This window comes from Acanthaster planci, linkage group LG01, assembly GCF_054643075.1.
Source record: "Acanthaster planci isolate LZ-2023a linkage group LG01, COTS_SCS, whole genome shotgun sequence".
Classification (NCBI taxonomy): Eukaryota; Metazoa; Echinodermata; class Asteroidea; order Valvatida; family Acanthasteridae; genus Acanthaster; species Acanthaster planci.
This window is the reverse complement of record NC_141777.1, coordinates 20,691,300-20,709,908: the sequence shown is the minus strand read 5'-3', so window position 1 is coordinate 20,709,908 and position 18,609 is coordinate 20,691,300. Positions and strand designations below refer to the sequence as shown.

Sequence of the window (18,609 nt, the reverse complement as noted above, 5' to 3'; positions counted from 1 at the left end):
GTCTTCTGCTCGTCAATGCATGAAGGCAAAATTTATATGAAATGTTGGCTCATTTAAGAAAAGGTGTATGTACTATAATTCAGTGAAAATGCCCACTGTTGTGCATGTATTAATACTTTTCTGAATATATTGTTAATGTAATAGTTATAAGTTGCACCACCTAAACAGCATTATAAGTCAAATTTTACAAATTGATTAATTTGTATACAAGACATCAGCCAGAAATTCCTTTAAAAAAGACATGGTAGTGATATGGAAATAAAGAAAAACCAAAATATTTACTGGGTGAATGGAGGGATTTTTACCTTTTCTTTGCCTTATATCATTTTGAGGGAAATAAACATCTATTCTTCCATAGATCGACTCGACATGGATTGTGTACAATAAGCCAGCCGGGTCAGAGCTCACCAATGAGCATGCAGGGTTTCTGATGGCCTTAGGACTGAATGGACACCTGTCCAGCCTGTCTACCCTCAAGGTGCATGACTACCTCTGCAAGGTGGGTTACAAATGTTTCTTTCCCTGTAGTTTAGGCAAAACGAGTCCTTTGTCCACAGTTGTTACCTCAAAACTCAGCTTTTGCATTTCGTCTTCAGGTCATATCAACTTGGGCTTTTCACAGCAGTATAGTAAACATTGTGTCCTTTTCAAAATGGGTAAAACTCACAAATAGGCCAGGGTCAACAAAAGAGTCATTTCACTTGATTTAATCAAATAACATACTGTTATCCATGTACACCACTACATCCCAAACGAATAGTAGAAAGATATTACTTCATGCCACTTAGCTGTATTACAACAGTATTAACTCATGCCAAGAGAAGCTTGCAGGACGCACCCATGTTTGTGGATAAACCTACAGAAAGGTCCAAATTTAGTACGGCTTCGGCGTGGCTATTCACAGAGTATCTGCATTTGTATTCATCTGCCCTAACTAGAAGCATCCCCTCACTGGTAAAGAGGGGACAGCTTGGTAAGAATTGGTTAATCTTGGTGCCAGACACACATGCTGAGACCATGTGTTTTAACAGAAATTGATAATCCGTGCTCTGTGGTCCTGCAGCAAATGCATCATTACTATGTAACAGCATGCACGGAGCAGAAACCAGTATGCCCCAAACTAAAATTCACAATCGACAAGTGTACATTTTGTTTATCTTTGCCCTAATATTAATATTCACACATACTCGTATAAACAATTTGTCATTAATTACACATTATCCTACTATCAAAATAAACCATTCAGTTTTCAGTGACACAGCAGTTTGACTTTTTCGGTATATATTGATGTGGATTTTAAAGCCCTCAAATCATCAAATGAATACTGGCCATTTTCACTTTGCAGGGACATGAGATGACCAGTGTTGGACTTCTCCTTGGGTTGGCAGCTGCAAAGTAAGTTTTAAAGGCTCAGTATTTGGGGTTTCTAATACTCAAACTTGTCCCCATCTCAGGTTTCCGCTCTGTCAATATAAATGATCATAGACCAATAACATATGAATTCTATTAAAATATTGTTTGTGTTTGTGTCAATAACACACCCCCCCCCCCGCCGCAGCAGTGTAGGAGGAGTCCTCAAGATCATACTTACCTAGACAGTCACTACATATGCACACTGCATGTACATATGTGACCGGCTCTAGAAAAATGGGTACTAAGTCGCCAGATTCAGGTTTATGATTTATTGATATGGTTGGATTCTGTACATCAAAAGCTACAAGTGCGCTGTGTTCCAGAGATATATTGACATTCGTATCTCCACATTTCTGGATTCAATAAAAGCCCTTTTCAAAAAAAGTTCGTAAAGTGTACCTCTTGGAAACACACTGCTATATAGGCACTGCAGGAAGAGGTGATCAGGCAGGATGTGTGTGAGAACTGTTTGAAGACTGTAGTTATGTTCTCATCAAGGGCCCAAAGGGCAATGGCTGCGAGGCCCGGGATGGGCAAATCATCCTCGAAGGAGAGGTATTCTGCGAGAAGGGACAGGAAGGCTGTACAACGTAGGCCGTGTCGAGAGGCTACGTCGAGTCTGGTTAGGATAGACTCCAGCTCGGCTGAAGGGAGGTCCGGGACGGAGAGAAAGTCCACAGTGTCCGACTAGGTGAAATGAAAGTAGTTCTGAGCCTGACCCAGAAAGGGACACCAATTCTTGGCGGAGGTGAGAACCTTGAATGTCTCCACACAAGAGTGGTCCAGTGGGATGACTGGGAAGATAGGCGGTTTTGTCTTCCATCTATCCGCATGATGCTTGAAGGGTGAGACCTAGACTTGAAATCAAGTCGTTGGTCAGTTTGATTAGTGCAAATTTTTTTTCATATCTTGCATTAATATCCCTTTTAATACGACGCTTAAAAACAAAGTATACATAGATATTCAAGAAAAAATCTAGTAATTATCTTTCTTGATAAAAAAAACTGATGCTTTTATGGTAAATCATCTTTTTAGAATAATGTAAACACCCTCTTCAATGAACGAGACTGTGGTTGTTGCTAGTTAACGTTCAAACTGTCCCTAAAATAAATATTCATATAATTGGGATTCTTAGCCAATCATAGTGCTCTGTCTGATTGTGGTAGCAAGTGTGGAAGGGAGATTTGAATGTGGTTTTTTTGCATGACACTTTTTCTTTTACAAGCTTCCTTAGTTTAGTCAGCAACTTGTCTGGTACCCTGTATCACCTTATAGTTTAGCATTGCTCATCGAGCTTCTTGCAGTTAATTGTTCAGACTGGTGCGTGCTACTGAAGAGTGAGCATTACCACTCACAGCTCTCTTCAGCCTTCCCACATTTGCACTTTTCTGCTCTTGTCACCAGTTGCAGCTGGTCACTCGAGTAATCCACTTGTGGCACTGTGTTGGGTTATTATCATATTTCTATTTTTTTTTCATTTTTTTAACTTTGTCCTGACCTTCCAAATAAATCGCGACCCAGTCTTCCTGATCCAGGTGTCTTCAGATCTTGTTACTTTCCCAAAGTCTTGTGTATTAAGTTAGCGGGGCAAATTTCCAGGTTACATTTTTTTTTAACTATTTTTTTTTTGGTGCCGGAACCCGGGAAGACTGATTTTCTGAGGAATTTAGCCATTTGTTTGTACGGTCAAAAAAAAAAAAACACACATCACTCAGCCCAGCACAGTGTCATAAGTTGGGGAGTTCTTGGGGTGCATGATGGCGTCAACTCCATGCTGCCCGCCTGACTTCAACCTACCATACTATGGCCCCGACGATAGCCTTCGTCTGCCACTACCCATGATGCCACAACCGAGTCCACCCTTCCAGCTGTCGCAACCAAGGGTCACACCCAGTGAGCAGATCCAAGTCAGTGGTGATCAATTTACAAAGATGCAGCCCCCCCAGATAGTGTCAGAGGACAGCCATGAACTCTGTTTCCCACCGAACACCAGTAAGCCTGTGCCAAGTCTTCAGCAGCCGAGTCATCTGAAGGAATTAAGGAGTTCCTTTACACCGACTCAGTCCCAACCTCATCAAACAGGACTCTGTGACCAGCCGAACCTTAGTCCCCTACAGTTGGCTGGTTTTGATCCACCCCTCCCAGTTGCCGAGCGCCATGTACCGTTTGCATATACCACTCATCAGGTCAAAGACTTTGCGATGTTCTCAGGGTCAACCCCCGAAAAGCACGGTCTAAAAGTTGAAGATTGGGCACGTGACATGTCCTACTTGCTTGAGGCAAAGGGACCACAACCAAGCCAGGTGAAGTTCCATGAAGTGGTGAGGCACACGAGGGGGAAAGCACGCGATGTCATTTTAAACCTTGAGAGTCGGGGAGGAGAAACCACAGCAGAGGCAGCTATTACGGAACTCATTGAGGAATTTTGTGAGGGCTGTACTGCAGTGATGCCCATCGCTACATTCTTCGCGAGAAGACAGCGACCGGATGAGAACCCAACTGAGTTCGCAATTGCATTGGAGGCGCTGTTAAGGCACACTGAAGATCTTCAGCGAAGACAAGGGAGGAAAGCATCACTCTGTGAAGACCGAGATTTGCTACTGACAACGCAGTTCATGACAGGCCTTCGAGATGAAGCGGTGAAGCAGCGACTCGCTCCGATGCAGCCTCGACGCATGAGCTTCAAAGGTCTCCGTCAGGAACTACGTGTGATTAGCGAAGAACTTCACCAGGCAAGGGAGATGAGACAGCAACGTTTCCAGTTGTGCCAACAAACAGTCAAAGGGGAAACAACTGGGACAGCACCGGGGCAAGGCAAGACAAATCAGCAAGGCAACCAGGATGCAGGCAATTCTAATTCAAGTCAAAGTAAGTTCACCAGTGACCAGGTTACCGAACTGACCACCCTAGCCCAACGGCAGTTGACCACATTGGATCATTTGATACAAGGGCAGCAATACCTTGGTCAACGAGTACAGGAACTGGAAGGACGCATCTCAGGTAGCCGGGTGAATCAGCAAATATGGAGACAACCAACAGGCCCATCCGCTTTGCATAAGCGTGACACCTGTTGCTACTTGTGTGGGGCACCAGGCCACTTTGCTCGCCACTGCACCCAGCGGAATGGTCCAGGCCAGCATCAGTTAAACTAGAGATACCCACTGATGAGGGGCGATCAGGGGGTAATTTGGAGCTGAGAAGCCTGGACGACAAAGTGAAGGGGACATGCATGATTGCCTCACAGGGCTCGGAAGGCAGTAGGGAACGCAAATCAGCAGATGAGCACCTTGTCGGCCCTGTGAGCACTACTCAAGTTACTGTGGCTGGGCGGACATGTCAGGCGCTGTTGGACACTGGATCGCAGGTGACTACGATCACAGATCGGTACATGTCAGCACATCCCAAACTGCAAGATAAAGTCATGCACAGAACAGATGTTCGTATCTATGGAACGGGTGGCCAGAGTGTCCCGCATGGTGGGTACATCGTGCTGGACATTGTTGTTTTGGGTCAGACAATCTGTGATGTGCCTGCCTTTGTGGTGCCTACCACAGACTTTCGACAATCCACCCCTGTTCTCTTGGGAACCAATGTCATTGTGGCCTTACGTGATAGACTGCATCAAAGATATGGCCGGTGGTTTATGGCCAGGACCAGACGACGTTCTGACCCCTGGTTTAATGCCTTCCAGTGTGTCAACAGTGATGGGACTGACTTTGCAAACAGGGAAGGTGAAATTGGCCCACTTAAGTATGCCAGCAAGAGAAGGTTGGTGATAAAGCCCGGTGCGGAGGTAGATGTGCCAACACAAGCCCCAAGACGAACACATGGAAAGACCTTCTGCGCACTTGTGGAGCCAGCCAATGCAACCCTTGAGGAGAATCTGGTCGTTGGTAGAACTTTTTCGGAGGTTAAGAGGGGAACGACCACTGTTCGAGTATGCAACCTCTCTGCACGTGAATTCATTTTGAGGCCAAATACCTGCTTGGGTACCCTGTCGGTAGTCGAGGAAATTGGCAGAGTTGAAGCGGACAAAGAAACCCAATCGAGCTGCAACACCCACTCAGCGGTATGTAACCAGTCGACGGTGGAACCCCAAGTCCCAGAGATTGATGTCAACTATGAGAACCTGACAGACAAGCAGGCAGAACAGGTTTTCCAGCTACTCTCCGAAAATAAGGATGTTTTCTCCCGAGATGATCAAGACCTGGGCTACACTGAGACGGTAGAACATGAAATACCCCTGATTGATAATACTCCCTTCAGGCTGCCCTACCGCAGGGTCCCACCAGGGCAATTCCAAGAAGTCCGACAGCATATAGACAAGCTGAAGGCATCGGGAGTGATACAGCCGAGTCAGAGCCCTTATGCATCCCCCATCGTAATCGTACGAAAGAAGGACGGTAAAATCAGGCTCTGTGTTGATTATCGCCAGCTGAACGCCAAGACTGTGCAGGATGCATTTCCACTGCCCCGTGTCGAAGATGCCTTAGACGCCCTTGGTAAAGCCAAATACTTCACGAGCCTGGATCTGACGTCCGGGTACCTCCAAGTCAAGGTGGCTGAAAGGGATCGACCCAAGACGGCTTTCACGTCCCCCATGGGCCTGTATGAGTTTACCAGAATGCCTTTCGGGCTGATGAACGCCCCGGCAACATTTCAAAGGCTGATGACCGCTGCCCTTGGGGACATGAACTTCGACTCCCTCCTTCTGTACCTTGATGACATAATCATATTCAGCAGCACTGTAGATGAACACCGGGAGAGGCTTGCAAAGGTTTTTGAGAGGCTGCGCGAGCATGGTTTGAAGCTTAAACCATCCAAATGCCATTTTTTCCAGTCACAAGTTCGCTATCTTGGTCATGTTGTGTCTGCAGATGGTATTGCCACCGACCCTGAAAAGACCTCTGCCGTCGTGGATTGGCCCAAGCCGAAGACCAAGAAGGATGTCTGTAGTTTCTTGGGGTTCACTGGCTACTATCGGCGTTTCATTCACAATTATGCTCGAATTGCGGGACCACTTTTTGCCCTGATAGGAGGCAAGCGTGGAACGAAGGATCCACCATTCACCTGGAGTCAAGAGTGTCAGAAAGCTTTTGAACTACTGAAGCAGAAAATGACTTCAACCCCGGTCCTTGCCTATGCTGACTATTCCCTCCCATTCACTGTCCAGACGGATGCCTCGGCCGATGGGTGTGGGGCAGTTCTCACACAGGTGCAAGGTGGACAAGAGCGACCAATAGCATACGCCAGTCGCACCCTTACACCGTCAGAGGCCAAGTACCCTGCTCATAAGCTGGAGTTCCAAGCTCTTCATTGGGCAATAACGGTAAAGTTCCGCGATTACCTATATGGTCAAGATGTCACTGCAGTTACCGACAACAACCCACTCACTTACATTCTCAAGACGGCGAAGCTGGATGCTCATGGTTAGCGATGGGTTAGCGATTTGTCTCAGTTTAAGTTGGACATAATCTACCGGCCTGGTCACGCCAATGGCAATGCAGATGCACTGTCACGAATTGTCAGGGATGAAGTATCTTGCATCTTTGGTACGAATGAAGTGGGGATGGACAGATCGGAGGATAAGTTGGCCGGCGAAGAACAGAATGGAGGAGAGAAGGTATCAGCACAGGTGCACGCTCAAGAAGTAACGTCGCCAAGAGAAAGTCCCAGTATTTCGGGTGATGAATCAGTTTCAACTGCCTACGACAACCTCATCCCAGGTACAAGCTTTGGTCAGGGTGTTGACCTCCTCTCAGCACAGCTGAGAGATGAAGCCATCTCCAGGGTTATATACCTGAAGGGCATACAAGAAGGAAGACCATGCAAAAGGCAACTGGGACAAGAGACCAGGGCTGTCCGTCGGCTGTTGAGGAGTTGGGACCGATTGGAGGTAAGACGCAATCTCCTTGTTCATCGTCTGGGTGGTGATGCAGCTGGCCGGCAGTACCTCCTTGTCATACCAGTAGACCTTCGATCACAGGTGCTACAACACCTTCATGACTCGATGGGGCATCTTGGTCTCGACAAGACACTACACCAAGCTAGGGAGAGGTATTTCTGGCCTGGCCTCTATTCTGACATCTGTGCTTACATCAAGAAGTGCAGACGGTGCACGCTCAGGTAGACACCAGACACCCGAAGACAGGCAACGCTGGAAAGTATCCGCTCTACACGCCCGCTGGAGCTAGTCTGCATTGACTTCTTGAGCCTAGAGAGGTCAAAGGGTGGCTATGAACACGTTCTGGTCATAACCGATCACTACTCCAGATATGCCCAGGCATACCCCACCAAAGATGAAAAAGCGACGACTGTGGCCAAGGTGTTGTGGGAGAAATTTGTGGTCGATTATGGGATTCCAGAGAGGCTGCACTCTGACCAGGGCAAGTCCTTTGAGTCGGATGTGATAAAGGAGTTGTGTAAGCTGCTTGGGGTGAAGAAGACCCGAACCACACCATATCACCCCCAGGGGAATGGAATGACAGAACGTTGGAACCGGACGCTGATGTCAATGTTGGGGACACTCCATCCGGAGCAGAAGGTCAACTGGGCTATGCATGTGGGCGTCCTGACCCATGCATACAACTGCACCCAACATGAGTCTACTGGGTATTCCCCATTTTATCTGATGTTCATGCGGAGGCCCAAGTTACCCATAGACATCCTCATCCCATCAACTCAAGACAACGAGGCAGAGCAAAGGCCCGATCACGATTACCCCCATTATGTCCGGCGCCTCAGACAGCACATGCATGACGTTTACCGGGAAGTCCAGACGACAGCTGAAAGGGCCAGGGTCAAGCAGAAGGCCACGTATTATCAGCGGGCAAGTGACTGCATCCTCCAGGCTGGTGACAAGGTCCTTGTTGCTAACAAGTCTCAGCGCGGGAAAGCCAAACTGAAGGACAGGTGGGAAACAGACCCCTATATCGTTGTGAGGAAACAGCAGGGCATCCCAGTCTATGTGGTCCGGCGGATAGGCTCTCCCAACACCAGGACTCTTCACCGCAACATGTCATGCTCTGCCCATTCGACGTAGTATCGGTACCGGGAACTTCAGACTCTGGAGAGTCACAAGCTAAATCTCAGCTGAGGCCAGCAGAACCAGCCTTTGCAGATGCCAGTACAGAGAATGGTCAGTCCCGTGACAGCTCAAGAAGTGAACTGCCAGGTCAGAGTGAGTCAGAAGGAAGTGGTCACACTAATGACCGCAGAAGGCACCCACATCTACCCAGACTCCTTAAAAGACGACGTCCTGTAACACCACAGTTGGAAGAGCCTGGTTCCAGTACAGACACCGAGAACAATGACTTGTCATTTGACGAGGTACTCTCCAGACGGCGTCCTACACGAAGGCGAAGACCACCTCAGCGCTTTGGGGAGTGGAAATAAGTATTGTACTGTGATAACTTAGGTGAGATGGTGCATTTCATGTATTTAAGCTTCCCTTGTTGAGGACAACAAGGATTTTAAGTGGTGGCGAGTGTGGAAGGGAGATTTGAATGTGGTTTTTTTTGCATGACACTTTTTCTTTTACAAGCTTCCTTAGTTTAGTCAGCAACTTGTCTGGTACCCTGTATCACCTTATAGTTTAGCATTGCTCATCGAGCTTCTTGCAGTTAATTGTTCAGACTGGTGCGTGCTACTGAAGAGTGAGCATTACCACTCACAGCTCTCTTCAGCCTTCCCACATTTGCACTTTTCTGCTCTTGTCACCAGTTGCAGCTGGGGTTTGTGCCTGATTGGTCACTCGAGTAATCCACTTGTGGCACTGTGTTGGGTTATTATCATATTTCTATTTTTTTTCATTTTTTTAACTTTGTCCTGACCTTCCAAATAAATTGCGACCCAGTCTTCCTGATCCAGGTGTCTTCAGATCTTGTTACTTTCCCAAAGTCTTGTGTATTAAGTTAGCGGGGCAAATTTCCAGGTTACACAAGCCCTATATGTTGTGCACAACAAGGCTTGCAGATGGTTCAATTCGGTAATTGGGCACCGCAGAACCCGCGCATATTGGGGAGCTATTGGTTGCACTGACCATTCCCGTGTGTTATTAAACTGCACGTGAAACCGAACTGCGTATGCATTGCGAGAAAGGTGGACTACACCCGGTCAATTACCAACTTGTTTTCAAGTCTAGGTGAGACCTTAAGTCTTGGCTTGTTGGCAGTGGAGTAGGGAGGCCCAAGACCTGGATCATGACATGCTGGAGTATGCAGAGATGGGACTCAGCAGGGGTGAGGCTAGCCGCGGAGTTGATGTCGTCTTTACCAGAAGAGAATTCACGGACGTCTGAGGGGGAGTGCAAATAATCTCCTTGGGTATCCGAGGCAGAGCCAGTTCGGAGGCATGGTGAGCAGTAGCGATGGCATCCAAACCGGTGTTGAAGACCGAGGCTTGCCTGACATAGACAGGGTTCTCTGGTGGGGGAGGTTGGGATGGCGGCACGGCTGGGAGTGAGTCTTGATCTTGGGCCGTGGTGTTTTAGTTGCAATTGGTTGACAAGGCTGGAGAGAATGTTCGAAAGAGCCTGGAAAGCCATAGTGATAGAGGCAGAGTCCCAGTGCTTGGATGAGCGTGATTTCTTGGTGTAGTTCCGGTTGAAGAGAACAACGATCTCTTGCACCTCTTGTGGCAGGGAGAGCCCACGGAGAAATTCACCGCGGAGGTAGGCTTGGTGGTAGCCTCCGCTGGTTGGTTTGGTTACAGGCCACCGAGTGGTGAGGGTTGCATGACCTGGCTCACGGAGGTGGATGGTGCGGAGGGCCCTGGACCCAGGCCGGTGGTACTGCGAGCTTTATGCGAGCTTTGATGGCATAGTAGACTGGTGGGATCAGCCATTCTGGCTGTGGCAAGTGATCCGCACTTCAATGGCTCATTCAATGGGGAAGCCCCAGAAAGTGATTTAGAACAGCCCATGCTTCACCCTCTTCAGTTTCATGCCTTTTTGCTCTTAATGTGGAGTCCAATGGAAGGCAGAGGCATGAAGCGGGCGGTATCATTGGAGGTGTGGGCTCACTTCTGCGGGGTGTCTGCACTGCCATACCATCTGGTGATACCAAAAATGGTACGGCCGCCTCACAATGGTCCAGTGGCCTCCACTGTCTTGGCTGGGATAGGGGCTCGGGGAGCCCTATTACACACGGAGGACCAGGACGACGTCAGCCCGGTTCTCTTAATCCCTTGTGGTGCTCAGGACAGTGTACCCCCCCTAGACGCACAGCTCCCGCACTGGTGCTGATAATGAGTTATCGGAACCAATACCAGGCTCTGAGTCGATGTGCCCAGTTGCTCCCACAATGACCGGTAGAGACTCCAGATATGCACAGAGACACAAGAAAACAAAAGAACACAAACGGCATTTAACCTCTGGTCTTGCGTGTAACCACGAGGGCTACATATCCCTGAGTTATTGAAAGGGTAGCAAAGGGGGAGCCTTAAAGGGATCCTTACCGAAGCAATGTGCGGTAAAAATGACGACAAGGGGGACTGACAAAATGACTAAAGTGTGTGATAGTCTGGGGACAAAGAAATACTTATACAGACCAGTATAATGCCATAAAGGGTGACTACTGGCCCAGGGAATAAATTATCGTAACAGCGGGCCAGGTAAGACCTGTAAAAATATATGAAAGCAAACATAAAACGTAACTTTTCTAAAAAATATGACAGAATAGTGGCACAAAAAGATATGAGATAAAAGTATGATACAGTACAATATTTAAAGGTTGATCATGCTTGGGATGGACTGATAGTGGGCGCACTACGGTTGATAAAATATTTAGCGAATAGCAATAGAGCACTAGGGAAATATGCATATGGAGTGACTGTCTGGGTAAGTTGACCGCGGTGGACATGTATTTTGATGATCTTGAAGCGTATGACTTGTTATTGAGTTTACATTTTCAAAGTGAGGCAAACGGAGAATGAAGCTGAGTATAGGAACTCCACCCTCATGAAAAAATTAAGAAGACAAGACAAGACTGTAAACTGTTGGGTTCAATGTTTTCTTGCAGATACACTTACGGCTGAGTTGGCAACATTTTGGTGAGGGTGGGGCAACTTTTTCCCTGCTCTTCTCAACTGGTACACCACTGGTCACAGTTTTAATAATGATTGCTTAGTTTGAGTGAATTCTCTGTTCTTGTGATGTAGGCGTGGCACCATGGATGTAGCCACCACCAAGATGCTTAGCATCCATATCAGTGCTCTCCTCCCGCCTACATCCACTGAGCTGGACATACCCCACCTGGTGCAGGTGGCTGCGGTCATGGGCGTCGGGCTAGTGTACCAGGGCACGGCCCACAGGCACATCGCAGAGGTTCTGTTGGGAGAAATAGGTGTGTGTGGAAGATGGTTGTGTGTGCTAACCTTCTTTTCTTTAGACCTGAGAACATAGCAGGTCCACATGTTGGAGTTTGTGTGAACCTTTCACAGACTAAGCTAGGTCCACGTAAGGTTCCCCCCTCTGAAAACGAATTTCAGAGGCGTTTGGGGGGGGTCAGGGTAATCAGCAAAAGGAAGATAAAGGGAAAGAAATCAACGAAATTCCTGCTCAAAATAGTGAACACAGTCCAAGGAAGAAAGAATAAGTATTTTGTCCAAGTTTAAAACAAGGAAAAAGGAATGCTCGGACTTGGACTAGGTATTCAGTGCTAAAGTGTGTGGGTGTGTGTGTGTTTTTAGGGAGGTTCATTCTTGGCTCAAAAAGGAATCATCTGCAGACTTTATATTCTGAAGCATTTGCAGTAATAATTTGCATTGGTTCAGGGTCTTCAAATGCCACAGATTTGCCATGCATCGTAATACACATGTGGCTTCATGTTGAATTTCCAAAATGCAAGTCAAGAATGATTTGCTGTGTTTACAGCCATTTGTTAAGGAAGAAGTCAGTGCCAAAATATTAACTTAACAATAATAACAATTAACAATTTAACGATATCAAATTTTGTAGAAATAGTGCAGTGTCCATGTTACACATACATGTACATTCAGTGCTACCTGAAGCATTTTTGCTGAATAGGAGGCGGGAAAGTACTCAGTTTTACTAGATGGAGTCTGACGGGGAAAAAAAGACTTGGATTCTGCCTTTTCATTCCAGGTCGTCCTCCAGGACCGGAGCTAGAGAACTGCACTGACAGGGAGTCTTACTCCCTGGCCGCTGGTCTGTCACTAGGGATGGTCATGTTAGGGGTAAGAATGGGTGGCAGTCAAACCCTTTAAGCTTGCCTGATGTTATGTCCATAGAAGTGCTGTTTTGGATTCCTTTTTGTCTTAATTCAATATCAGCATGCATTTATGATTTATTTGAAGTTGATGTCACCCGTTTAATTTTTGTTTTTTGGTCAGTGTGTTGCCAAATATTTGTTTGCCAGCTAGCCCGAGTAAGACGGTAAAAATGTTTTCTATGTGTAGAGCACTATGCTCCCGTGGGTACAATGTCTGGCTCATTTTCAGTGTTACATGATTCTTGACTCACGATTGACACCATGGTGCTTGTTTTCTTGGGCAAGATTTTTACTGCAGTTGGCTCTCTCCAAACTGGATCACCAATTACCAAGGTTAGAGAACAGGTTGATCTTAAAACTGCTACTTAAAAAGCTGACCGTGATTTTTAAGAGAAGTACCTAATGTGACTGATGCTCATACTTTGCTATTTTCACCAATGCCCAGCATGGGAGCAATGCTGTTGGATTGTCAGATCTCAACATGGCTGACCAGCTTTATCACTACATGGCAGGAGGTTACAAGAATCAACCGGTAGGCTCTACCAGAGTGTTGAGACGGGCTTTATGCTACATGTAAATGTCTGTGGGATGCAGATTAGAAACCAAGAAACATTCTGTGTTGAATGGGAGTAAGGCACCCAGGTTTACCTCGGGGGATGGGCTTGTTTATATGTAAAAGATAAGTTGACGTAACAGGTGGCTGTTAATATTTTGCTTTTGTTGTTTTCCTATCTGAATTGTGTACTTACTCCAGAATAACTACTATTCTCAGATTTCATTGTACACTCTAATTCTGCATACCTATCTCGAGCTGTATATCCCCAAATGAAGACCATTTAAATGGAATGTTAACACTGAATTTTGAATGGCACTGGTCTCTCATTGTGCGTCATATCGACAGAGTGGAGCAAACAGGGAGAAGTTTAAGTCCCCCTGCTACCAGATCAAGGAAGGGGACCAGGTCAACATTGATGTCACGTCACCAGGAGCAACTTTGGCCCTAGGCCTGATGTTCTTCCAGACAGCAAACAGGTCAGATCATTAGCTGTACTTAGAATTTGTGAGTTAGAGATCGCAGTAGTTATACGTGGTAAAAAACATGATTTACGCAATATTGAAAAAACCAAGAGTAATGTTTTTATGTGTACCATGGAACGCCAAAATATCCGGCCAAACAGCCGTTTGGTAGAACAGTTTTCAGTCACAGATGCACCCACCCATTCCTAACTCTGGCTGATTTTCAACGTACTGGCCCACCACACAAAATGTTTCGGTATGAGGATTTTGGGCCAAAATTTACAAGCAAAAGAAAAACTCCTGTATGTTTTTCTAGTGTGTCAATCTCCTTCATGTTTCACCTTTTGGGTCATCCTCACTGGAAGTAGAATTCAGAAATGAAATCAAGATTTTCTTGAGTCATCAGTTGAAAATCGTATGTGACATGCAGGAACAGTGACACTTGTCAGCACTGGGACCTATTCAAATACAGTTACACTGTAGATGCAATTATGAACATGTCCAAAGTCGCCAACCATATGTCAGCCAAGCATTTATGAAAACAATCGAAACTAGCAAGATATTTATCAAAGATTTCTGCGAGTCATGCAACAAATGCTAGTGTCTATCTGTGCATTTATTTCCTGTTTGGTAGTTTCTGAGCTCAAAACTCCCGGCTTTGTAGCAGTTATCATGCAAGGTTTTCCATACCAGAGTTGCCAGTATTGCATAACACACATGTACATGTACTTGGCAGGCGGTCCAGTGCGTGGCCACCCCTTGATACATGCATATTATATGCGATTTATGCTCCCTACTGACGATGATACAGACCATGTCACGTGTTGGCCAACTGTCCTCAACCTTTCAGTTATCATCAGTTCTAAATATGTTTTTTTATTTAAAACAAATCTGTAACGTTCAGTAAAAGTGTACAGAAACTTTGCAAGCCAAGGGGGATGTTCAGTATCCCAGAATGTTTGGTATAGCGGTGTTTGTTATAGCGGCATTCTACTGTATATCCATTAGGGAAGCTATCATGTAATGAGTTAAACAGGTGGATGATGGACCCTCTGAGTAGGGCAGTAATATCTTTTTGTTTTCTTCATTTCCGTCAAAAATGCCAATTGATCACGTAATTTGACACACAGGGCCGTGTCCCAGTGGCTGACTGCCCCTGACACCCAGATCCTGCTGGATTTTGTCAAACCGGACTTCCTACTTCTAAGGGTAAGTAGCATTTCTTGTCCATGTCAAACAGGTATTGAGTCTTGTCTTCAACAAGAATTAATCCCTGATGAGGGAAGCAGTGTATAGAAGGCTGCATTTATCAAAAGTTGAAGAGTGCCCGCATATCCTTCAGAACCTCAAGAACAGCCTTAGTCACGGTCCCAAAATTCTTCTAAGTGCAGGTACAATCTTTGATCATTTTCCCTTTGAAGCAAGTGTGTGATCACTTGAAAAGTTGTTCATTTTACACGCAAGTCCACAGAGCAAAATGAATATTTTTACAACTGATTTATTGCAATTATGTTTCATCATTACTGAACTGAACTGAAGTTGAAATTATAAGTGTGAATCCAGGAGTGTTTTCAACTTCTGCCAACACTGTCGTTGTGTACCACTCTTTATGATCTTTTGGTATCTTAAATGGAAATCATTTGTGAATACTGGCCAACTGATTTTATTAGGGGAGTATCTCCCTTAGTTAAATAGTCTTGGATGTCCCAGATCCAGGTCGTAAATGTTTGAAATAGACTGTGGTTTTTTTCACCCTGACTGTTACAGACATTGAGTAAGGGCCTGGTGATGTGGAACGAGATTGAACCGACCAGTGAGTGGATCCAGAACAATGTCCCTGAGGTATTTGCTGCTTTATTCACAATTGGGGATTTTAATGGGCTCTCATTTAGTCTGTGTATTAAAGAATGGATTTATGGCTTGCGTATTTTGCTTTGTGGTTGTTGGGATCAAATAAAAGGGTGCTGTACTTACTCAAAGCGGAAATGTACAATGTATAATGTACAATGAATGTATCCTTTCAACTCAACCCCCACCTTACCAGCTCCTATCCCCCAGCGTTTAAAAACTTAAGTCCATGTTATATTTTCACATTTCATTATGCCTCATTGTCCTTGGCCAACTCCTTTTCAATGAAACTTGTATGTTTTAAAGAGAGTTTGATGGTTTGTATATGTCAATACTTCATTATCTGAATCGCATGCATGAAATATCAGCATCAATTGTAAAGAACACACAATTATTTGTTGATTGATATATAAGAATGATATTGATATCAATCTAATGATTTGCACCTTTTCTGCTTCAATTAAAGCTGTGTGACCCTGTCTTTCCTGTGAATAAAGAATGCGTCTATAATTCACTGTTATTATACTCAAGCCAGGTTTTTTCCCAGACTTTTGAAATTTGGGAGGTAATTGGTTCATGATTTATGGTTCAATATTTTGATGCTTGGAAAGATTTCTTTAAGCAAACAAACGAAATTGTAACAGACAAGGTTAATTGGAATAAAATGAATACTTCATGTACTGTTTATTCATTAGATTGTGAAGAGGTATGCCTTCAAAAGGAATGTCACAGCACAGGAAGATCTGGATATTGATGTTGATTTGCAGAAAATGAGGTATCATTCTTCTGAATCTAGTCCACCCATCTTTAACCTTTGACTTCAGTCGACTTGAACCCTGAACAACTTCTTATATGAACAAACTATGCCCGGCATTGCAAATTTGACCCAACCTATAAAAATGTGGCACAGATCACCAGAGCTACTTTGCAGTACATGTACATGTAACAGGCCAGCGGTTAATGTCGCAAAATGTGGCTATCCATGCACCATGTGCCATCCTCAATAATAAGATGCACTTTTAATATATAAAGCTTGGTTTATTACAAATTTGTTTCATGCAGCTTATTCCAGATTTTAAAATGATAGCTTTATTAAGTTGGGCCCTAAAATGTTGCACAAAGGGGAGTTCACTGAAATCAGCTGCTGGCCTTGTATTAATCTTCCACAAAGGACATCAACAGGAAATGGGAGTGTTGCCACATTAATATCCTAAATTAAAACCAAACAACTAAAACCATACAAATATACACACACAAAATGACCTTGAGATTCATTTTGTGGGAACCAGTCACAACATCTTTCCTGGCGGTGTCATTTTCAGCCAGGCAGAGTGCAACATCTTAGCGGGAGCCTGCATGGCCATGGGTCTTCGGTTTGCTGGCTCTGCCAACAACAGTGCCTTCCAGTGCTTGGTGAGTATCCTATGAAGTTTTCTTTCATTTCATTCTTTTAACCAGTTCAAGCCAGATGACATCTAAACATTGAGGGATTTCTTTTCCACTAGGCAGAGGATGTGTAAACAAATTCTGGTGAAGTCTGTGATTGCCTTAAGCTTGTACACACACATACATGACATACTAGTCTGTGAAGGTTGAGCATGTGTGGAGCCCTCAAGCGACCATGGGCAATGGCCGGATGTTTCAGTAAATGTTGTTCTGCAACATAATCTCAGAGTTTTAAAAAGCAACGATGCAGTAAGAAATATAATGTCCCAATTTTTTAATGACCACCAGGGGTTAGCATTTGTAAAATCCAACTTTGCAAAAGACTTTGGTTATGGTCATTTTTATGAAGTTGGTTCTTTCAACTGATAATACCATCGGCAGGGTTTTAATTGTGACAATCAGTAATTCTGATTTGACCATAAAAACTGTCTGACGATGGAACCTGATTCACGTTTGTCATATGCATATGTAATTGACGTCAGCTTGAAATAGTTTCATAGACTCTCATGGTTTTTATTTTTATATTTTTATACAAATTGTATTAACTAGGGGTGTCTGAATTCAGTTTTTTTAGTTGATTACAGTTATTTTGTGTTTCGATTTTTCCTTTGAATTCCAGCTTTTTTGTACGCCTGTGTTCAAAGTTAATGGAACTTTTTGAATTTCAGCTTTTTATCACCGGTAGTTATTTTCAGCTTTTTTTTATGCGGCCACTCACGCCCCTGATTAAACTGAACCATGACACATTGTTCATGAGGATTCAGTTGAGTGGGCAGGCCTTTTTTATGAAAAATTGTGGTTTTCCCCCTTTTGTTTTCCCAAAGTTTTGCATCCCTCCAGTGTCCTTCCAACACACGTAGCAGTTAGCAGAGATCTTGGCACAGCTGTCAGACACCATTCAGTGAACCTTTCTTTTACTTGCCAAACTCGACCACCATTTCATGTGGGCAATCATAATTTGCAAGTTTACCCCTCAGTCATCAACAGCTATCACCTCAAAAAAGCTCATTTACTTCATTAGTGTCAAAAGAGAGAAGCATTCATCATGTGTTGTTTTGTAGCAGTATTAGCATTTTTAACAGATGCATGAGTTTTTTCAAACTTTGTAAATTATCCTGTTTTTTTCTTTTACTGATAACCAATCATTTGGAATTTCTTCTGTTGAGGTTTAAACAGGTTTATAGGAAAGTTTATGGGAAAGAAAACTACAGAAAACTGTAGAAGTAAACACTAAATGGCAGGGGATGATAGATGAGGAAGTTTTGGGGGTTATTTTCTAGACAACTTGGCAATGAGCGTCTCACCTCGGACCTTCATGTAAGCTTATGACGTCATACAGATAGAGCTGGCAGAATATAGACATGAGTTAATAAATATACAAAGATAAGATTACAAAACTATTGATAAAATCAGCCTGTCAGGGTTTCATAAGTCTTGAGAAGAAAGGCCAATGACTTGTCGAATACTTTTGTCCCAGAATTTAATTTTGACAACCCAGTGATGGTCTGAAGTTTTTGATTCAATTTGTATTCTCACCTTTGTGCATTCGCCACCTGATATGCTTTTCATCTTTGGTCACTCCTAAGCACCTCTACCACAACACTGGTGTGGGGAGCACTATTGGTAGACATACACTGTAGTGGTGGGACCAATG

At 44.6% G+C, this 18,609-nt stretch overlaps 1 protein-coding gene across 7 annotated transcripts in view; it reads left to right on the top strand.

The window, feature by feature from the left end:
* LOC110990305 (anaphase-promoting complex subunit 1-like) overlaps window positions 1-18,609 on the top strand; it is a 76,217-nt gene that overhangs the window by 31,980 nt on the left and 25,628 nt on the right. For all 7 annotated transcript variants that reach the window (XM_087139185.1, XM_087139178.1, XM_087139190.1 and 4 more), the window contains 10 exons: window positions 359-499; window positions 1,346-1,395; window positions 11,572-11,756; window positions 12,518-12,609; window positions 13,090-13,176; window positions 13,546-13,676; window positions 14,792-14,870; window positions 15,429-15,503; window positions 16,205-16,284; window positions 16,832-16,922. In XM_087139185.1, the coding sequence (XP_086995311.1) occupies window positions 359-499; window positions 1,346-1,395; window positions 11,572-11,756; window positions 12,518-12,609; window positions 13,090-13,176; window positions 13,546-13,676; window positions 14,792-14,870; window positions 15,429-15,503; window positions 16,205-16,284; window positions 16,832-16,922 (1,011 nt within the window). The remainder of the gene's footprint in view (window positions 1-358; window positions 500-1,345; window positions 1,396-11,571; window positions 11,757-12,517; window positions 12,610-13,089; window positions 13,177-13,545; window positions 13,677-14,791; window positions 14,871-15,428; window positions 15,504-16,204; window positions 16,285-16,831; window positions 16,923-18,609) is intronic.